Source organism: Elaeis guineensis, chromosome 2 (genome assembly GCF_000442705.2).
Source record: "Elaeis guineensis isolate ETL-2024a chromosome 2, EG11, whole genome shotgun sequence".
Classification (NCBI taxonomy): Eukaryota; Viridiplantae; Streptophyta; class Magnoliopsida; order Arecales; family Arecaceae; genus Elaeis; species Elaeis guineensis.
The window spans coordinates 11302290-11326343 of record NC_025994.2 but is presented as its reverse complement, the minus strand read 5'-3'; the positions used below and the strand labels follow the sequence as shown (position 1 = coordinate 11326343).

The window sequence follows — 24054 nt, the reverse complement described above, 5'->3', positions numbered from 1 at the left end:
GCAGCGACGGTCAGAGCTATTAGGTCAGTGATGATTAGAGCCGCTAGAGCGATGATGGACAGAGTTGCTGGAGGTGCGATAGGTGGAGTTGCAGAGGCAGCAGCGGGAGCAGCTGTTGGATTAGTGGTGGGCATAGCTGTTGATGATTGAATCTATAGAAGAGGTGTTCGGATGTAGAACGAGATCTTCAGCCATAAGGGAGGCAGTGGCAGTCTCTCAGACAGCTTCGAAGCTGAGATATACTACGATAATGAGGAGGTCTGTACAGTTGGCTTCACTTCTGATTGGCCAGGTCATGTAAAGGATTAGAGCTCGATTGAGAGTGGTGCTTGCCAAGGCTTTGAGGGCACCAAGGTGGAGATTATAGAGATTCTGTAGTGTCTCATAGCCTTGGAGGTGATCACAGGTGGAGCCGTTCGATAGAGTCCAGATTCACTATGACAGACACAGTCATAGGCTAGGACAGGAGTGGTCCTAGGATAGAGACGGTGCATAGGTCTCCACAGACTTGAAGTTCAGGTGATGAGGACTTCAAGGGGCATGGTTTGGGCTCCAGATACTTAAGGACACAACGTGAAGCAAGAAACTAAAATCAGAGATGAAGCTATGGGAGAAGAAGCAGTTTCAGCAGGTTAGTCCACTCAGACTGAGACTGGATCGACTAAATCGCAGGTGGGTTGACTCGATCCCAGTCTGGATCGACTATGTCTCAGAAAAATAGAAGATAGACTTCTTAAAAAAATTGGCACGGTATGCAGATTAGTCGACTTGATCCAATCTGAGTCAACTCAGTTCCAGGTTAGTCAACTCAGTCTGAGATTGGATCGACTCAGTGTTTGCAGGCAGAACAGTACAGATTTCTATTTGGATCTAGGATCGGATTTGATCCTTGGGATCTTAAGGCCTGGTTTGGGAGGTCTTAAGGGCCTAATTCATGTATGGATAGGGTTTAGTCAAGGGGTTGAGAGCATGCAAGACGTGGGTGTACATGGACTTGGGTGAGTGTTTTCATGTGGGTTAGCCAGGAGAGTTTTTATGTCAGGGTTTATTAGGGTTTGGGAAATCCTAAGGTATATAAACCCATTATTGTAATAGTTAATGCGTGTGGAATACAATACAGCTTTTTTCCCAAAACTCTCATCTCTCTCCTTCACTCTGGTTGCATGCCATCCTAGCAGGAAAAACAAACCCTAGCTGCCACCTCCAAGGAAGGAAAGAAGGGAACCCTTGGTGTCGTCCCTTTGGTGCTATTCACTGGTGATTTCCAAATCTTTACGTCCTAGAGAAAGTGCATAATACCATGTAAGTTTGAGGCTCTATCCATATGTAGGACCCATTGAGGAGCTTCTTTCTCTTATTTGGATTGTGCCAAGATTGATTCTTCATCAAGTATGGTGCACTCAATGAGGAAGTCGGCTAGAACCTGGGCTTTCATTGCTGGTTGGGGTTGGTAGTTGATGTTGAATTCTCTGCACTTGATCACCCATTTCACCATGTGCCTCAAGGTGTCTGGCCTTTGCAAGATAAATTTCAACGGCTGATTAGTCAAGATAGCCATCGAACTGATTTGAAAATATGGTTGGAGTCACCATGCTAAGGTAATGAGTGCACATATCATCTTCTCAGCTTTTAAGTACCTCACCTCTATATCCCATAAAATTTTACTTGTATAGTAGATTGACTTTTGAGTTCTTATAACTTCTCAGACAAGAACCAAACTAACTACAATGGCTAAAATCGGCAAATACACAGACAATTCCTTACTTGCCATTGGTTTGGACAACAGTGAGGTTGCTCCGAGGCACTTCTTTAGGTCCTCGAACACAGCTCAGTATTTCTTCAACTAGTCAAAACTCTTCATCTACCTCAAGACTGTGAAGAATGGAAGATACTTCTTGGCCGACCTCAAGATGAATTGACTATACACTGCTACTTGACCCACCAGGCACTGCACATCATTCTTCTCTGGGTTCATTTCAATCCCATGTTGTGTTTGAAGGATGTTGGACATCCAGGATATGCATGCAGAGATCAGAACATATAGATTTTTAATTTTTAAAAATCATAAACATAGTAGAAATTGAATTTGATCTAGATTTAAAATAATTTTAAATCTAATATACATTAAATAAAGATCTAAGCTACACATGCTAGGAACGTTCATATATTGAAATTAAGATGCTGAAAAATAAAAGTCAGAGTTAGAATTATACCTTTATCTTTACACATATAGATCTTTACCGTGATCCAATGGTCCGTGATAATTTGATGAGGTTCTTGCAGAGCCGCACATGCAACTGGCCTCTATGGATATCCTTCGAGGCTGATCTGATCAGAAGGACTCAATCTCATCAGGATGCTAGCTCTCTTGCAGAGATCACTCTCTGGATTATCGATTCGGTTTGATCTTTTGATTCTCTTCTTAAAAAAATTGATCAGATCCATAGAAGGATGATGAAATTAGATCATATTTGATTTCTTTTTATTTTTCTTTTCTCAAGAAAAAATCAAAGATCTACTGAGAAAGATAAGAGATCTAATCTTTTTCTTCTTCCTTTCTTATCCAACCCTTGGACTAGGTCTAGAAAAGATAGAGGAGAAACTTTTGTATCCATCTCATGGACCAAGAAGGAGAGAAAAATTACATCAAATTTGATTTTAATCATGTCCAACTCTTGGACATCATTGGGAAAGAGGAAAAGGCAAAAATCAGATCAAATCTGATTTTATGTCCAACCTTTGGACATCTATAGAGGAGAGGATGAGGGAGACATGTGCACTCTTAGACACAAGAGAGAGGTGGTTATCTTTAACAACCAACTTTTGATTGTAAGAAAGAAGGGACGGAAAGAGTGAGAAGGTGCCCATCTTTTTTTTCTCTTATAGAAAATCCCTCACGCCCACCTAGCTCATGCCAATCTCCATCTTCAACGCCCATAACCACTCCAATATTCTCATGGGAGGTGCTCCTTGTTTATCTCCTTTTAAATAGGAGTAGGTAGTTAGGGTTTTAGAGTCCAAGAGCACTTGGACTCTTAGTGCCGCCCACCCTTTCCATGCCCTCTTCCTTTTAATGCAAATAATAATCACATAGAGAAATATGGGGCGTGAGGCATCTTCAATGAAGAGTCCTTCTGCAGTTTGATCTCCTCGTTTGACTTGGATAGATTAGGTCAAGGTTGGTTGAAAATTAAATCAAATTTGGAGTCCAACTTAGATTAGGTTTCAACATAAATTAAGTCCAATCTCATTAGACAAATAAAACCCAATCTAAGTCAAATTCAAACCATATCAAATCAAATTAAATCTAATTTAATTTGATTAAGATCTAATCTAAATCAAACATGACTAAAGATTAGGTCAAACCTAGTCTAGATAGATTTAGATCAAGTGTTCATTAGGTCTAATCTCATTCGACTTATGAAACCTAATTTGAGTCAAACTCAAACCAAAACTAACCAAATTAAATCTGATTTAATTTGGTTAGGATCTAATCTTAATATTTGATCAAATCAAATAATATGCAATAATTATAATTAAGTCCTCCTATAACTTACTAACTCTTAGCAAGTCCTTTTATGTAACTTTTATATTTAAGTCCAATCATCAATCAAATTGATAATTGAGATCACTTGTGATTTGATAGAGTCTCAGTCTAGTGGGACTCTTTCGATCAATCAAAACCTATTTTATGTATGATCCTATAGGTTCTGTCTGTTTGGTAGTAAGACATATTTTGATCTCCATCAAAATATCATTGAAACTCCTTTCAATGGAGTGGAATAATTTTAACTCACCAATAAAAAATTATTAACCATCAAAATAATTCTCGTTGGTCCCACAATCCATCAATGACATCTAGCAGTATGTAGTGGCAACTCAGTAGAACAGAAGGATAAACCTCTAGGTGCAGTTACTGTGTGATTCAATTCTTCTATCATGAGTCCCAACAAAATAGAGGTCATGAAAAATTTATCAAATCCCATCATTTGTTATATGTAAGATTTATTCGACTTGAGTTCATTTGTAAAATCTGATGAAAACTCTTTTTCATCATTCACACTATCTTGGCCAAGGTCTTTCAAACTCAATCTCATAAATCACATAGGACTACTCCTTAACTATCAAGATCGATAGATCCTATCTAGGTACATATCCTATTCCTATAATGAACTTACTGCAGCCAATATACATCTCAAAATTTTATTTAGCTAGGAGATCAAATTATGATGTAATCAAGCTACAACAATCTCATTGTGAATAGCTGAGACACCATATGTCTAAGAGCTAGTCACACCACTACAGCATTGAGAAAGTCACTGACAAGTGAGTAAATATCTAAGTGACTTCTCGTATTGGTCATGCTCAGTACTGTTGTTCTCTAACAACCACCTGCACTCTCGCTCCATTATCTTCATACTGTAGACTCGAGACTCATCTACCATAAAAAAAGTGATTCATGCACCAATCTTATTGGATCAATCATCGTTCCCATGATGATCCTTCAATCAAAAATAATTTGAGAATTAACCATCAATGGCACATGTCTCAAATTCTCAACTCTTGAGAATATGTGTCATCAACTTATTAATTCTCTAGATAATTCATGGACACATACACTACATGAATAAAATTAATTATCCTAATTAATTAGATCAAGTATAAAATTATATCCTAGAAAGAATTAATGTGTCGGTCCAGTTGGCTTCTAGGACATATATCTAATAATCTTTCACTTGTACTAAAGCTAATTTGTCACAAATCTAAGCCCCACCTTCTCAAGCTGGGCTTTAGTTCTGGCTGGCTAAATCATTTAGTCAGTAAGCCCATCAGATTTTCATGGAGTCTACTCTAATCTTTGAAGTCTTACTCCTTGAAATAGTCACAAATTATCGCTCTTATATGCTAAGAACTTTGGTGAGACCTTGACTCCTTGGCTAGAGCTATGGCACCATCATTACTGAAGAACAGTGTTGTGTCATCTCATGACATTATACCTAGTTCTGCAATAAACCAGAATGCTTTCTTAACTATCTCATAAGCAATGACGTACTCGACTTCTAAAATTTGCAATGATCAGTTGTTTGGAATTTTTTTAATTTACCTAATTCCATTGCATAAGAAAATACATCATGATGTAGACTCTCTACCATCAACATCAGACTTAAAGCCTGAATTATGAATCTTTTTTTTCTTAATTTTTCTTCTCCTCTCAAAGATCATAAACATATCCTAAGTGCTTCTTAAGTACTTAAAAAATATTCTTTACAGCTATCCAGTACTCTCAGTCTAAATTCAACCGATATTTGCTCGTGATACTCACAGCAAGGTCTATATCAGGTTATGTGCATAGCATGACACATACATGAGTCTCCTTTTAGTTGAAACATAAGAGATCTAACTCATATATTAAATCTCTTCAAATGTGTCAGAACATATCTTTTTAGAAAGACCAGTCTCTCATGTCTAAAAGATAGAAACCCTTCTAGGAGTTATCCATGCTGAACCCTTTCAGCACCTCTTCTATGCATATTTTCTGTGAAAGATTTAGCATCCCCTTAGGTCTATCTCATAGACCTAGATCTATCTTATAAATCTTTATTGGATGCTTCTCGAGGTCTTTTATGGAGAATTTATTTAGATAACCAAATTTAAACCGATGTTAGTATAGAAATAGCTTTCCTAATCAGGTGAATATCATCCATGTACAATACGAGGAACATGACAATACCCCCACTGACCTTTCTTATAAATATATATTTTTCTTATGGAATATTTGATCACATCAAACGATTTGATCACATCAAATTCATATTTTCCATCTTCCGTGAGGAACACTTCCTCTATGTCCTCTGACCAAATATCCAAGTATCTTTCAATACGATAGGAGATTATAAAATGGAGGGACTACATGTACTGACTTAATATGAATAGGTTCTATAACTCGTTGTTCTTAAGAAACTTTCTCTATAAGCTCAGTTTTCCTCTTACTATCCCATTTTGGACAAACTATTTCTCCAAAAATATAGCATATCGGGCCACAATCATATTGTGATCTTTAGGAAGAAATTAGTACTCTTAAAATTCTTTAGGATATCTTTAAACGAGTCTCATAGACCTAACCTCTAACTTGATCCACGTGCCAATACTTGACATGGGCCAAACTTCCTTAACATGCCACATCTCATACGGCATGACTTAGAGAAAACTCTAGTCAATAAATAAAGCTAATTCCTAAAAAAAATAAGAAAAGATCAGTGAAACTCATCATGGATCGGACTATATCGAATAGAGTCCAATTTCTGCTCTCGACACCGCATCAAGTTGAGGTGCACCAGGAAGAATTCATTATGAGACTGTTGTTTTCTTGAGATAGGTAAGAAACTTCAAATAAGGCATATACCTTTACGATCTCATCGAAGAATCTTAAAGGTTTTTTAATTTATTTCTTTACTTCACATCTAATTTCTTTGAACTTTTCAAGATTTTAGATTTGTGTCTCACATATATACCTATACTATGAATAATCACCAATATAAGTAATGAAGTAAAGAGTTTCACCCCTTGCCTAGCTCATCAAATGGGTTGCATGCATCAGAATATATCAGGATAAGACTATAAGTGGTCCTCACCTCATGTCCTACAAAGGATATTTGGCCATCTTTTGTTGAAGGCAGAATTCATAAATCGAAAATGACTCGAAAGTCGATGAGCCTAGGAGCTCATACCTTTTTAATTTATTTATTCTGTCATCTCCAACATGGTCACGCCTAAGGTGCTACATATATTTTGGATTTATCTCATCACTGGATCCCTCAGATTCTACAGCACTCATCATTTGCTCAAATACTAATATCGAATAGATCCAACATACCTTCTGAAGGTATGTCCCTATCTTTTTCTCTAGGTTCTTTAGGTACATAGGAATCTTTTTTCTTAAACTCTTTAAGATCTCATCGGTAGTCATCAACTCAATCAAGGTGCAATTGATTTTATTCATATGGTAGTTTACTATAAAATATCTATATGAACTAGTAAGAAATTGTCAAATCAAATCCATTCGTAATTTCTTGTGTTTGGACATATTGAGCTTCTCAAGCCCATTCAAGTCCTTGATCATTATCAAACAAGGATCATAAACTGATTGCCCTTTAGTCAATGTTGTATGGTTTGGTGACTTGGGGATATCCTGGTTAGCTCAACTTTTTGAAACTGTAAAACCATTTTAGGTTCCTGAGCTGGTCTTCATAACTGATCGGTTAGTCAATTAGTTCTAAGTTTGTGAGGATTGAAAGCCAATTTTTAATTTTATGAGAAAGTAGGGATTCTAATTAAATATTTGTACTTGATTTTATTTTTGTTCTATGAACTTTTAAAATAAATATGCTTCCACTAATTTTTTGAATTTCTTACACTCCTCAGGTAGAGATACAGAAATCCTTTGCGATAAGGATCTCTAGTGGGTACTGCGGTCCCACTGACTGACATGTTACCTCACCTAATAATTATTGATAAACATGTCACAATAGATGGACAACTCTTGTCTAATATTTTTCAAAAAAATTAGAGCGGACTTGATCTTCGGATCCTGAAATCTCACCTAACTCTCATTCCCTATTTAAGTCAAACCCACCATAGAGTGTGAGTGGCTATCATTGGGACCCTCACCTGACAGTTATTAGGTCCAACCCTATCTTTATCCCACAGCATCTCATGTCAATAGAGTAGTTGCTTCTTCTCTGATGCAACTGAATCACTGTATTCAGCTGAGAACAATCAATATCGGAGAGGGCGCGGCACTCTACAACGGTGGAAGATCCTACGACTTAATATTAATAAAAAAAAATTTAATTTAGATTTTTTTAATCCTAATTAGTTGTAACTGTTATGACTAACTCTAAGGGTATGGGCTAGTTTGAATCATCAAGCAACCACATCAAGACTAATCAACCAAATTGATCAAAAAAGTATAAGATCGGTGGAGGTCCCCCCATTGCTTTTCTTAGACATCAATAAATTGATCAGATCAGCAAATGGAATCAATTAAATAATCATCTCTCTTTAGATCAAACCAAACCATTTTTTTTAGACACCAATAGGTCAATTAATTTCGAATAGATTAGCTTGCATAACTCAGACTCGAGCAACTAAGACAAATCAGGTCTTTAAGTTAATTGATCCAATATGAGGTTGTTAATCGATGTGACCAATCTACAACTGTTGGATTGATCTTGAGTACTCTTGATCTAATCCTAATCAACTCTTGATTGGGTTCAGTCAATCGCTCATCTCGATTGAGTCCTGCCATGTACAAATCGATTACCCAAAAATAATCAAATTGCTAGACCTAATTGAACTGTCCAAACCCAAATCCTCATGTTTTATGCTTAAAATTAAGATCTTAAATTCTTAATTTTAGATTCTTAATTAAGTACATTATGAATATGAGATAGTTTAGATGTCGAAACTACTTTCATATCTAAATATTTAATTATGTATTTCATACATGAATCTAGAATTTTAAATTAAAGGATCTCATCTCATATCATCCTAGGATAATCATTCAGCATAATCTCCATTATGCCAGAGCAACCTTATATCAGGATAATTTTGATTAACCCAATCAATTTAAATCTAATCTAAAATAGATTTTATCAATTATACATCTCATGTATAAATGAGATCTAATTATGTACATCTCATGTAACTTTTTAGATCTAACAAACATGCATCTCATACAATATTCAGATCTATTAACATGCATCTCATGCATATTAAAATAGATTATGTATCTCGTACATAACTATATCTACATATATCATATATGCATATCACTTATATATCTCATGTATAATCTAAATTCAATACATCATATGTATTTAAATAAGATCTAATCTAATTTACTAAATCTGATTTTCAGATCTAAAGATTTAATTTTTAGATCTACATATATCACATATGCATATACATCTCATGTATCATCTAGATCTAATAAATCTCATGTATATTTAAATTAGATCTAATTTAATTTATTATATCTAAAGATCTGATTTTTAGATCTTAAAAATATACATGTGAAACAAAATCATGGCTCTGATACCACTTGAAGGATATTGCATATTTAGGATATGCATGCAGAGATCAGAACATGCAGATTTTTATTTTTTAAAAATTATGAATGCAATAAAATTTGAACTTGATCTAGATTTAAAATAATTTTAAATCTAACATGTATAAAATATAGATCTAATATACACATATCAAGAATATTCGCATACTAAAATTAGGATGCTAAAAAATAAAAATCAGATTTAGAATTAGACCTTTATCTTTACACGGATAGATCTTCACCGTAATCTGATGGTTCGTGATAATTTGATGAGATTTTTGTAGAGCCACACATACATCCAACCTCTACGGATATCCATCGAGGCTGATTTGATCAGGAGGACTTGATCTCACCGAGGTGCTAGCTCCCTTGTAGAGATCACTCCCTGTGCTATCGAATTGATTTGATCTTTTGATTCTCTTCTCAAGAGAATCTATCAAATCTATAGGAGGATGATGAAATCAGATCACATCTAATTTTTTTTTTATTTTTTTCTTCTCAAGAGAAAATCAAAGATCTACCGAGGAAGATAATAGATCTAATCTTTTTCTTCTTCCTTTCTTATCCAACCTTTGGACTAGATCTAGGAAAGATAAAGGAGAACTTTTTGTATCAATCTCATGGATCAAGAAGGAGAGAAAAATTAAATCAAATTTGATTTTAATCATGTTCAACTCTTGAACATTTTTGGGAGAGAGGAAGAGGCAAAAATCAGATCAAATTTAATTTTATGTCCAACCATTGGACATCTATAGAGGAGAGAATGAGGGAGACATATCCAACTCTTGGACACAAAAGAGAGAGAGGTGGTTACCTATAACAACCAACCTTTGGTTGTAAGAAAGAAGGGATGGAAAGAGTGAAAAGGCAGCCATCTTTTTTTCTCTCATAGAAAATCCCTTACGCCCACCTAGCTTGCGCCAATGTCTATCTTCAACGCCCCATAACCACACAAAGATTCTCATGCGAGGTGCCCCTTGTTTATCTCCTTTTAAATAGGAGTAGGTAGTTAGGGTTTTAGAGTCCAAGAGCACTTGGGCTCTTAGTGCCACCCACCCTTTCCACGCTCTCTTCCTTTTAACACAAATAATATTCACATAGAGAAATATGGGGCATGAGACATCTTCAATGAAGAGTCCTTCTGTGATTTAATCTTCTCTTTTGACTTAGATAGATTAGGTTAAGGTTGGTTGAAAATCAAATCAAATTTGGAGTCCAACTTAGATTAGGTTTCAACATAAATTAAGTTCAATCTCATTAGGCAAATAAAATCCAATCTTTATCAAATTCAAACCATATCAAATCAAATTAAATCTGATTTAATTTGATTAGGATCTAATCCAAATCAAACATGACTAAAGATTAGGTCAAACCTAATCTAGATAGATTTGGATCAAGTGTTTATTAGGTCTAATCTCATTTGACTTATGAAACCTAATTTGAGTCAAACTCAAACCAAAACTAACCAAATTAAATCTAATTTAATTTGATTAGAATCCAATCTTAATATTTGATCAAATCAAATAATATGTAATAATTACAATTAAGTCCTTCTATAGCTTACTAATTCTTAGCAAATCCTTTTATGTAACTTTTATATTTAAGTCCAATCATCAATCAAATTGATAATTGAGATCACTTACGATTTGACAAAGTCCTAGTTCAGTGAGATTTTTTTCGATCAACCAAAATCTCTTTTATGTATGATCCCATAGATTTTATTCTGTCGATTTGACAGAGTTCTCACCATCTCTTCTTTCCTTCAAAAATTGAATGATAAGGGACCCTTCGATGCTGTAAGTCTCCGGACTGATGTCGGTTGCTTGCCGATGTGGAGCTCAGATCTGGTTTGAGGATGCCTTCTTTTTCAAGAACTTGCAATGGAAGTCCAAACTCGCTGTAGGTACTTCAGTAGGGATCCTGAGATGCTTGAGTTAGTCGAAGCTCGAGAATAGAGAAAGAGAAGAAAAAAGAGATGAGAGAGTGAGAGAGTGTAGGCATTGTTCTCTTTATACTTGTTTGCTTACCTTAAGTTTCCCTCGTCACCTCTTTATATAGGGATGGAGCTTTAGGCTATTATACCTGAATCTGCTAGATCGTTGGGTCCCAATTTGATAGATTGTTAGGCCTTAATTTGGTAAACCATTAGAATAGAGAATTCGCTTACTAACCTGTAAATCATAGTTGTTAGTCATGGACATCAGTCGTGGATTATGCTCATGCTCTAAAAATCATTGGGAGTTTCCAGTGAGTTGACCTTGTTATGGAACAGGTCGGTGGCTTGAGATCAGCACGATGGTGGGATGCTGCCTCAATTTGAATTTGAGATCAATCGAGTGAGTATGTATGACAGTGTGAGGTCACAGTCCTCAAGATGGCAATATCTGACATCTAAGTTTGTTTTTGATGGGCTGAATTTGGCATTTATCAGATTGGCTTCCATCCAGTGGCAAGGTCGATTACCGTCCAGGGTCATAGACTTGCTGTTATTTTTTCTTGGTCTGGAGCTACATCATGGTCCCAGTCACCTCGGTCCTAGGCCAAAACGCTCTACTTGGTGCAAAATATCTCACATATGACTCGCACCTCAACAACAACAATTCTAGTTGTCAAGACGAAAGTGATGAACAATAATGGAGAAATAATATGGCTTTTTTATTCCATTTGCTGTTGACAATATGGAAAGAGACAATCATTGAACTACCGGCAAATTTTGGAGTGCCCTGTCAGGATATATAATAATGCAAGTAATTGGATTTGATTTCCTTCTTTGGAGTGCTTTTCCTAGGCACATGCTTTTCCTTTCTCCCTCTTTCCTTTCCTGTCCTTTCCAAAATTCTCCTTTCATTTGTCTCTGCTCTCGAATTACTACCCCACGAGGCACCGGATCCTGGACCTTTCCTTGTGATGATACATCAGAGACTTTTCATGGCTCAACAAAGCAACAATTATTGGAAGCCAATCCACAATAATCTACATCATTTCATCAACTATAACTACACCATCCCTGAACACCTCTTTCTCACCATCCAGTGGAAACACTGAGCCTTGCAGTGCCAGTTTGGATTGGAAGATCGAGAGAAGATAAGGTATCACGCCCCGAACCCAACATCCGAGTCGGATACATGATGGCCGCACATTTCTTAGAGCAAGCCCTAAAGAATATGTAAGGCCAAAATAAATCATTACAACCTTAACATCCATAACAATTAATTTCAATAATAATTCATAAAATCTTGTATAGGTACAAATTAAATTTCTTCAATCCTCTGATCAGGTACTATGACACTCTATCTATCCATCTGCTCATCCGTAAATCCAAGTCATAGTCAATCATAAACCTCCTGTATCTCTGAAAAGAAAAGAAAGATGAAAGGGTGTGAGCTTTACAGCCCAGTAAGAATTTCCATATCACACTGATATAGTAATATAATCTGAAAATAAGAATAAACAATAACATGTAAAATCTCATGTTCAATGTCCAGAATAATGCAAACATCTATAAATTTTCTGTCTTATTAAAATAGATGCATCATCATATGTTAACAGGTAAAATACTTTTGTTCAACAATTATTACATGTCTTATCTTTCATTGTTCTTTTCATAATCACATGTTTTTTAACCTTCTGACTCTGGACTATCCAAGTCTATACCTCAGTCATCATCCGAATCAATTTCCACATAAAAAGCCTTTCAAGACTGTCCCAGGATGAGCTTCTGGCCGGCTATCCCACGTACCAAAGTCCGTGAGAGGCTGTCCCAGGCATAAGCTCCTGACGGGCTGTCCCAGGCATGAGCTCTTGGCCGGCTGATCCACCTGTAAGTCAGTAGGGACTGTCCCAGGCATAAGCTCCTAGCGGGCTGTTCCACATGACAAGGCTAGTCCATACCATATATCTCTTTCTTTTCATTTAATCATTATGTGTTGATTTCATCAAATCAATTCTGTCTTGCATTATGATCAATTCAGATATGTCATATTCATATAATCATGCCATCAATCTCTGATACATATATATTAACATAACATACTCATGCTCAAAATCAAATAACAATATCTCAGATATAATAAATTCATCGATCTCAAATCCGACGATGCAAAACCAATAATGCAAGACCAACAGTAAAATAGCATATTTATAATGGTGATCATGTATAGGGATTCTTACCTTTACCGGTGACTGATCCAAGCACAGAAATCAATATTCTTCTTTTAATTTATAAATTTTTTTAACAAAATATTCCACTTGATATCATATGCAGACAATCATCTTTTCATAACCCTGATCAATATAAAAATCACATATAGAGAAATTACCGATAATTGATCCTAATACACAAATCGAGGACCTCTATTAGGATTAATCAAAATTAGGACTTGTCTATGTATCAGGATCCTCCACTGATCCATAAGACTTCTAGAGAGAGAAAATCCATGAAGAGAGAGAAAATTTTAGAGAGAGAAAATAGAGAGAGAAAGTGGAGAGAGAAATCTTCGTATCCTTCAGATGAGGCAATCATGGTCGAAATCATCAGAGGTCCTATCAGGGTGACTTAATATGAATCAAATGTTACAAATTTCGAATAGGATCGGACTGGGATTAGATCTATCGCACGAATTTCGGAGCAATCTCAGATCATCTTATTTTTATATCAATTTTATCCTAGGGTCCGTGATGAAATCAGAGAGAGAGAAAGACTCTAGAGAGACAAAATTCATAAAGAGAGAAAAATATCTGGAGAGAGAATCTAGAGAGAGAAAATATAGAGAGAGAAGGTAGAGAGAGGAGAGAGAAAAGAAAGAGAAAGGAGAGAGAGGAAAATTCTCTCTCTTCTTCTTCTTCTTCTTTTTCTATTTTTATTTTTTTTCTTTTCTATTTTTTTTTCTTTTTCTTTTCCTCTTTTTTCTTTTCTTTTTCTTTTTCTTTTTCCTTCTTCTTTTCTTTTCTTCCCGTGGCCTCCGTTGGCTGAAACAGGGGAAGACCGTGAGGTCCCCCCCCCTCAGTGGCTCGGGCTCCGATGGGGTGGTGGCTTGGCCGGAGATTCGGCAACGGCGGCCGACCATGCGAAGCCGGTTGGCAATGGGGTTCGGCCGGCGGCTTTTTTTTTTTTTTTCGAAAAACAGGGGATCCGTCCCCTTTCTTCATGAATTTTGACCATTGGCCGGTCGCCGGTGGCCAAGCACTCAAGGGAAGAGAGAGAGAGATGAGGGTCCGGTCTCGAGGATGAGACGCCGCAATCGGCGACGTCGGTGGCCGAAAAAGGGAGAAAAAAGGTTCCGGTCGAATAGGGGTTTCACGTTGTTCATGGATTTTCTGGCGATCACGACGGTCGGTGAGGGTCTAAAGCCATGGAAAGAAAGAGAAAAGGGAGAGGAAGAAAATTTGAAGCCTTACCTGAGCTCCGGTGGCCTCTTCGACCTTCAATTTTTTATGAACACGAGAAGAGGCTGCCACGGGTTCCAAAGAGAAAAGAGGAGGATTTAAGCTTGAAGATCGCCGGTGGAGGTTTGAGAGAGAGAGGGGAGGCTTATTCATGGAGGATCCTAGAGTTTTAAGAGTCCTAGAACTCTTCTCCAATCGAGATTCATCAGAGAAGAAGACTCCCTTCGGGAGTCTTCTTTCATTCTTCTTTTTTTTTTGTATGGCTTTGTGCTTTTGGGCTTGATCCAGGGTTCAAAGTGGGCCGGAGTGTTACATTCTCCCCCCTTCAAATAATTTCATCCTCGAAATTAAGTTATGTTGTTTGAGATATATTCTAAAAATATATATATACATGCATCATGTCTTTTATTTCTCATGATCTTGTTATAACAAAAATTATTTGAAATTTCAAACTCATCCCTTCTTATTGATTTCTCAACTTTTTTGAAGAACCGTAACATTTTAGACTTGTATTAATATACCACCATTATTTGTCTAATACATTCCACTCGAAATTCATAATTATCTCAAACTACTCTTGATAGAAAAATAAATAAAGGTCAAACACCGGGCACTCTTCACAATCATCGATTTCTTTCTTCTCTTGACCTTCCAACAAATTTTATATATAATCTCTCATCTTAAGAAAATCTCAATCTTCTATATCAGTCCAAGTAACAATATTAAATTTTAAAAAAAATATGAGATCTATGTCAGGACATTCTAAGTTTGAACTAATAACAGAACTATTAAGCTGTTAATAAACTTGAGATATCTAGGATTTCTTGGCATTATCTACAATGAAGCAACCTACTAACAAAAATTATCCGACTATGATCAGATTAAAATCATTCTTTATTTACAACTAATGTATTCCATAATATCTTCGGAATCAAAAAATTAATATTTCTAATCAATTTAACCCACCATGCTTTTGCTGCGCACTTTGATCTTAATTTATCAAATTATATAATTATATCAAAGATAAAAATATCCTTATATGTTAGATCGATCCAGGATAGAGCCAACCTTCAAATTTCATATAAGACTTAGGACAAAATTTTAAGTTTCTTTATCTTTACTTCCTTTGGGTATAGCATATAAAAATTAAATCTTGATCCACTTCCTATGTTTGAAATCATTGCATAAGTTTCATTACTCTTCAAGAATCCAACATGTCTAGAATCGATTGGAGTTAACCTTAGATTTACCTTACAATCATTTAGATAATTTTTAAATTAATTTTTTTTTTAAAAGAATTAAATTCCAACTTGTCAAACTAGAAGAACTCAAGCCAACATCCTTAAGTAGAATCAACTTGATTATTTCTTATAGAGCTCCCTTCATCACAACCTTTAATATTAATCGATAAATCTATACAAAATTTTATCCCTTGTATAAGTCATTCAAAATTTAACACTAGCAAGTATCTTAGTTTAATTCAGAAATCCGAACTTTGACTTGAATAATTAATACGCTTCACCATCTTCAACAATCACAAGAAAAATTAAAAAAATCTAATCCAAAGATAGTAATACGAATTATTAAGGATTTCATCATAACCTGTATATCATACTCTGACAAAATAAATTTTCTTCTTTAATTTAACAACAATATCAAAATACTTTTGATCCACTTAGAAAAAAATAAACTTTTGACTTGAAATTTAATGCAACTTGAAAGATGAAGGAATCATATTCAGAATATGATATTTTGAGTAACCAAAAATTTTACCAAGATGTGTATCTCATATTCTCATAATAAAATTCAAGTATATTTTTCATCGAAGATTGAGTTTCATATATGACCTTTTATGGGTTCAGTGTTCAAAAAAATATTTCTCTCTCATATGATGTAATTTCTTCTTAGACCATCCCTAATTCACTTTCTTTGATAAGTCCAAATTCATAATGCTCAGACAATTATCATCGAAATTAAAAAAATTATCATGATCTTCAATCATATAAGTTTTACATTTTAAAATCCTCTAGTATACTCAACATAACTTATCAATACCTCCCACTTTATTCCAAGGTCAACTCTTTTCATACTTAGGTCAACCTTACTAATTGAAATCTAAGATATAACTCATCAATTCTATTATAGATATCATATGCCACTTATACATAAATTTCATCTTAATATCTATTGATTCGAAATCTAAATATTGAATCTTCTCTTTTATATCTATCATGTTCCTCATGATCATAACCTAAGTTTAAATATCACTAAAGTCATAATTTCAAATAATTATAATCTTAAACTTAAATACCAGTTAAATCATATTCTCTAATGATCATAACCTAAATTGTAATATCATTCTATTACGTCCTTAATGATTATAACCTTAAACTCTGATTTTATCTATCATACTCTATTGATTAAAATCTCAAAATTTTGATATCACTTATATGACAATCCCTAGTGACCTTAAACTTGGACTCTAGTACTGTTCTGTCATATCCTAATCACTTGTATCATTATCTCCAAATAAACGTAACCTAAGCTCTAAGCTCAGATGCCACTCTGTTACATCCTACTGATCTTACATAAAATTATAATATCTCTTATAATCTCTGGTGATCTTAAACCTAAGCTCTGATATTATTCTATCACATCCTAATCATTTATATCGTAATCTCCAATGATCATAACCTAAGCTTTGATACCATTCTGTCATATTCTAATCACTTATATTATAATCCCTAATGATCATAACCTATCCTCTGATACCATTCTGTCACTCTCCGAACCCAACACTCGGGTCGGATACGTGATGGCCGCACACTCCTTAGAGCAAGTCCTAAAGAATATGCAAGGCCAAAATAAATCATTACAACCTTAACATCTATAACAATTAATTTCAATAATAATTCATAAAATCTTGTATAGGTACAAATTAAATTTTTTCAATCCTCTGATCAGGTACTATGACACTCTATCTATCCATCTGCTCATCCGTAAATCCAAGCCATAGTCAATCATAAACCTCCTGTATTTCTCAAAAGAAAAGAAAGATGAAAGGGTGTGAGCTTTACAGCCCAGTAAGAATTCCCATATCACACTGATATAGTAATATAATCTGAAAATAAGAATAAGCAATAAAATGTAAAATCTCATGTTCAATGTCCAGAATAATGCAAACATCCATAAATTTTCTGTCTTATTAAAATAGATGCATCATCATATGTTAACAGGTAAAATACTTTTGTTCAACAATTATTACATGTCTTATCTTTCATTGTTCTTTTCATAATCACATGATTTTTAACTTTTTCTTTCTGTCTCTGGACTATCCAAGTCTATACCTCAGTCATCATCCGAATCAATTTTCACATAAAAAAGCCTTTCAAGACTGTCCCAGGATGAGCTCCTGGCTGGCTGTCCCACGTACCAAAACCCGTGAGAGGCTGTCCCAGGCATAAGCTCCTAGCGGGCTGTCCCAAGCATGAGCTCCTGGCCGGTTGATCCACCTATAAGCCAGTCGGGGCTGTCTCAGGCATAAGCTCCTGACGGGCTGTTCCATATGACAAGGCTAGTCCATACCATATATCTCTTTTTTTTCATTTAATCATTATGTGTTGATTTCATCAAATCAATTCTGTCTTACATTATGATCAATTCAGATATGTCATATCCATATAATCATGCCATCAATCTCTGATACATATATATTAACATAACATACTCATGATCAAAATCAAATAACAATATCTCAGATATAATAAATTCATCGATCTCAAATCCGACGATGCAAAACCAATAATGCAAGACCAACAGTAAAATAGCATATTTATAATGGTGATCATGTACAGGGATTCTTACCTCTACCGGTGACTGATCCAAGCACAGAAATCAATGTTCTTCTTTTAATTTATAAATTTTTTTAATAAAATATTCCACTTGATATCATATGCAGACAATCATCTCTTCATAACCCTGATCAATATAAAAATCACATATAGAGAAATTACCGATAATTGATCCTAATACACAAATTGAGGACCTCTCTTAGGATTAATCAAAATTAGGACTTGTCTATGTATCAGGATCCTCCACTGATCCATAAAACTTCTAGAGAGAGAAAATTCATGAAGAGAGAGAAAATTTTAGAGAGAGAAAATAGAGAGAGAAAGTGTAGAGAGAAATCTTCGTATCCTTCAGATGAGGCAATCATGGTCGAGATCATCAGAGGTCCTATCAGGGTGACTTAATATGAATCAAATGTTACAAATTTCGAATAGGATCGGACTGGGATTAGATCTACCGTATGAATTTCGGAGCAATCTCAGATCATCTTATTTTCATATCAATTTTATCCTAGGGTCCGTGATGAAATCAGAGAGAGAGAAAGACTCTAGAGAGATAAAATTCATAAAGAGAGAGAAAGGTCTAGAGAGAGAATCTAGAGAGAGAAAATGTAGAGAGAGAAGGTAGAGAGAGGAGAGAGAAAAGAGAGAGAAAGGAGAGAGAGAAAAATTCTCTCTCTTCTTCTTCTTCTTCTTCTTCTTCTTTTTGTTTTTATTTTTTTTTCTTTTCTTTTTTTTTCTTTTTCTTTTTCTCTTTTTCCTTTTCTTTTTCTTTTTCCTTCTCCTTCTTCTTTTCTTTTCTTCCCGTGGCCTCCCTTGGCTGAAACAGGGGAAGACCGTGAGGTCCCCCCCTCGGTGGCTCGGGCTCCGATGGGATGGTGGCTTGGCCAGAGATTCGGCAACGGCGGCCGACCATGCGAAGCCGGTCGGCGATGGGGTTCGGCCGGCGGCTTTTTTTTTTTTTTCAAAAAACAGGGGATCCGTCCCTTTCTTCATGAATTCCGACCATTGGCCGGTCGCCGGTGGCCAAGCGCTCAAGGGAAGAGAGAGAGAGAGATGAGGGTCCGGTCTCGAGGATGAGACGCCGCAACCGGCGGCGCCGGTGGCCGAAAAAGGGAGAAAAAAAGTTCCGGCCGAACAGGGGTTTCACGTTGTTCATGGATTTTCTGGCGATCCCGACGACCAGTGAGGGTCTAAAGCCATGGGAAGAAAGAAAAGAGGGAGAGGAAGAAAATTTGGAGCCTTACCTGAGCTCCGGTGGCCTCTTCGACCTTCAATTTTTGATGAACACGAGAAGAGACTGCCGCGGGTTCCACGGAAAAAAAAGGAGGATTTAAGCTTGAAGATCGCCGATGGAGGTTTGAGAGGGAGAGGAGAGGCTTATTCATGGAGGATCCTAGAGTTTTAAGAGTCTTAGAATTCTTCTCCAATCGGGATTCATCGGAGAAAAAGACTCCCTTCGGGAGTCTTCTTTCGTTTTTCTTTTTTTTTTTTTTTTTGTATGACTTTGGGCTTTTGGGCTTGATCCTGAGTTCAAAGTGGGCCGGGGTGTTACATAAGGCACAGGAAGGAATGGCCCTCCAAGCCTAGCCCTTGCAGTGCTATGCGCCATGGTCGTAGCCATGGCCCATTCCACCCTTGCCCAGAACTCCCACCAAGACTACGTGGACGCCCACAACAAAGCACGGCAGGAGGAGCCGGGCGTGGGTCCGGTGAGCTGGAACTACGCCAACAAACGGAAACGCGACTGCTACCTCGAGCACTCGTACGGGCCCTACGGCGAGAACCTCTTCTCGGGCTGGGGGAAGGAGTTCACGGCGGCCGACGCCGTGGAGGCGTGGGTCTCGGAGAAGGACTGGTACGACTACTACACCAACACGTGCGACCGAAGGGGAGTGTGCGAGCACTACACGCAGGTGGTCTGGCGGAACTCGACCCAAATCGGGTGCGCTCGGGTTAAGTGTCCCAGGGGTGACGTCTTTATCACCTGCAACTACTACCCACCGGGCAATGTCCCGGGGGAGCGCCCCTTCAGCAAGGAAGCTTTGGCATGGCATGCGCAATGAGTGAAGAGTCCTATGCATGTATGTGGTGTGTGTGGAATGAGGCTTGGATGTTAAAAGCTTGATGGTAGCAAATGCCATATGTCATGAGCTGAAGTAGTATGCTTGTATTATTCTATATCATGTTGGAAAAAATATTAATTGTGGGATATATATATGCTACCACTTTCTAACGATGAAAATGAGAAACTGCCAAAGCTGATCATGCGAAAAAAGTTAATTGAAAGGTGCCGTTTTTTTTTTTTTAGCCCTTTTTTCGAGGAACTGTGGAATGAAAGAGTGTCATAATGTGAGTGAGTGGAGAGTGATGCGTTATGAAGAGCTAGGCCCTAAACCATGAAATAGCTCCTATGCTTTAAGGGAAGAATTTGAAGAGTGATGTATTTATTTTGGAGGGCATGGCTTCCACCAAGGACATGGGAATTAATATTTATATAATGGCGGTCTATGTAGATTTTTTTTTTTTTTTTTTAGCAAGCAAACTTTGTCTCCCTTTGAAGCCTATGAGTGAATATGATGAGCTGCACCTTAACGTAACAGCTAGGAATACGTGATGGATATATGGAGGAGAGCAGATATTCAGGTCCCAAAGGTAATTTTTCGGCTGCTTTCCATAGAAACTTCTATGCTTACCAACTCCACTTTAATATTTTCAATGGTAATTACATTTTCTTTTAGTTGGAGCAATTGATTAAAAAGATTTTTACTAAAATTACGAGAGTAGTAGAATAGTTCTCGTGAAAGTTTTTAAAGATCAGGTAAGGAAGCTCTAGATGCAGGCCCATACTAATTACTTATCAATAATAACCAAAAATATATATTTTTTGGAACTTTTTGTCACTAAAGTTTGCTTTTCTAATGGATTTTTTTTTTTTTTTGGTCAATAGGGATGAATGTTTGGTCAAGTCTAGCAGCCTGCTAAATCCAAACCCACTATATAGCAAAGCAATCTAGGTCATTTTCAGGTTGGGCTGAGTTTGGGCCACTAGTATTGGGCTCATCTTCAAGTTATGCTGGGCTTGCAATAACAAAGTACGGAGCTAACGAATGCACGGCATTCATCAGATTGTTCTTGTCCCCCTTTTTTTTGTTTTTCCTTTTTTGGGTATATATATTGCTCTTGCTTTAATGTACAAAACATGTTCCATAATGGTAAAGCTGGAGCGGCCTTTATCTTTAGGCTATTGGAGCCTGGAAGAGGGTTGTATCGTTCGTCTGAAAGAAGGATTCACCTTCCTTCACACGAATCCACCATTAACATCATCTTTGTGGATTTGAGAGAAGCCGCTAGGGTCTCAAGTTTTCAGTCTTTATATGCTTCGATCTCTCGTTCAGTATGGTTGGAAGGAGACTCATCCACCATTAATGCATGGTTCACCAAGCATAACGCAGTTTCCCTTCTGCCATGGCTCAGACTTGAGTGAAAAGATATTATGTAGATATTCTGCATAGGTGAAAATATATTGGAAGGCAGGGACCAAGACATTATTTTATATCCTTCCTTCTCCTGTCTCTCTCTTCCCTCTTATCAAGGCATTAATTGGGGTCCTTGGAATAAATCACTGGATCTCATCCACAGACCCCATGACACGCCATGAGCTAGCATTTGCAGCCATTTCCTTATTGAACGCAGGTTAGATCTACTGCATCCATTTTACCAAAAACATATATAGGTCAACTAAACATGGGTTACATTGGATTCTCTTTTGATAATCTATTTTTTTCTTCTTTGATAAATTAGATATGCTTCTGATGATGCAAGAATGCAAAAATTATTAGAAGACAGGACTCGGTGTGGCCCCCTGAGGTGGAACACCACCACCCTCGTGCCCTACGCCGAGAACTACGCCAGCTAACGAAAAATATTAATTATTGTATATGATCATGTTGGAAAGTGCTGAAAAAAATATTGTCCAATACCTAAGCGCTTTGTGATGATAAAAGATGGTTCTCACTCGGATATGTTATTGACCTGCTAGGTGCCAATTTTTCATTAATGGTCTGATCATGCATATGCGCATACATTAATGTTTATATATATGTGAAAACCTAGCTACTCAATTTGATCTGCATTTTCTTTTTCTTTGGATAGGAAGCAATTTGTGATGCCTACAAAAATCTCATGATCTGCATCTTAAAATCTGATACAATCAATATCAGCATCTTGGCATAATGGTGGATGGAGGAGGGATGCATGCCGAGGATAGTTGTTTGGCTGCGTCTTTTGAAACTTTTACGCTCCTGATCAACTCAACTTTAATACCTTTTTTTTTTAAAATTTCTAACTGCTTTTCATTTGATTTGGAGGGACTGATTAAAGAGATCTAATTTAATAAAATTAGAAGAGTAATAGAATAAATATGGTGAAAGTCAATTTTACAAAGCCAAATAAGGAAACTTTGTATGTATGCCATAGTGAAGCAGCAAAGAAGCCCTGGGTGAGTTTCCTTTATTATTTTTCATTTTAATTTTAAGTTTCTTATAAATAATAAACAGAACCAATTTTCTTTTGAAACATTTCATATTTTTCACAAAACCTTTTTGATTGATTAGCAATGGATGTTTGGGCAAGGGCAATAGTCTAGTCTAGGTCATTTTCTGGGCTAAGTTTGGGCTAGAAGCATTGGGCTCATCTTCAATTCATGTTGGACACAGACCACTAAGCATTAGCTGGATAACCCCAAATTAAATTTTTAATTACACCTACTTGTATATTTATGTAAATATGCTGGTGGTACCTTGCCTCTCTTATCATTGAACACAAAATCCTTTGGTGCATGCATTAGAGGGATTGTCTAGAGTCCTTTATTTTTATTACTACATGCTAATAATATGCATGGACCTTGAAGAAAAAAAAAAAATACTGATGGGGAGGGGATTCCTACTACTAACAGAGTCCCTCACACCTCTAATTTTTCCAAAATAGAAAAAGAAAATATGGTCTTGAGGGATATCCAACTATACCTCCCAGTATATCTCTCTTCTTTCTCCTCATCCTAAAACTTGCTCGGTCTCTTTCTTTTCCCATCCTTGAGCGATCTTTATAGATGATCAGTCATGAACTGTGTGCTAGTGTCACTCTCTGAACCTAGCACCTAGATCGACCATGTGACATGATTGCATGACCTTAAAGTAAAACCCTAAAGATCATGGAAGGCTTATAAAATTATTCCACTGCTTGAACTCTAGGTCAAACCTATCTAAAACTATGAGTCATGCAGCTCTGAAAAAAAGGAAAGAAAAGGAAGAGTTGTTGTGATCTTTACAGTCCAATAAAAAACTCTCCTATGCTTTACAGTCTAATAAGATTTATATATCAACAATTTGATAATTGAATATACAATTTAGGAGGATCCTCGGACTCGATGTGGAGTACTTTAGCCATCATGAGTAAGAGATAGCAGAGTTCAGAATCAAGATCTACCACATCAAGAAGTCAAATCAAGTGCCAAACTTCTGAAGTCCATAACTTGATTATACAATGTCCTATTGAAATGATCTTTTCTTCAAATTAATATTTCTTTTCGAGATCTAAAAATTTAGGATATGTCTGAAATGGATAAATCAGGTTAAAATTTCATTGTTTGAGCTTCAAAATGACCTAGTCAAACTAAAATTTTTCTTTTTAGAAAAAAATTTGACTGAAGAT

General features: G+C 36.4%; 1 protein-coding gene across 1 annotated transcript; it reads left to right on the top strand.

Annotated features, from left to right (window-relative positions):
- The first annotated feature begins 606 nt into the window (after positions 1-606).
- On the top strand, positions 607-20408 carry LOC105031929 (pathogenesis-related protein 1-like). The gene is made up of 2 exons (XM_010906233.3): positions 607-631; positions 19909-20408. Exons 1-2 carry the CDS (start codon positions 607-609, stop codon positions 20406-20408), a joined length of 525 nt encoding a protein of 174 aa, XP_010904535.2.
- The last annotated feature ends 3646 nt before the right edge of the window (positions 20409-24054 follow it).

Excerpts from the sequence above, each read along its gene's own strand:
- LOC105031929 (XM_010906233.3), top strand. The coding sequence starts at position 607 with ATGGGAGAAGAAGCAGTTTCAGCAG. Across the intron at positions 632-19,908 it reads AGAAGAAGCAGTTTCAGCAG|GAAGGAATGGCCCTCCAAGC; the intron begins GTTAGTCCACTC and ends CATAAGGCACAG.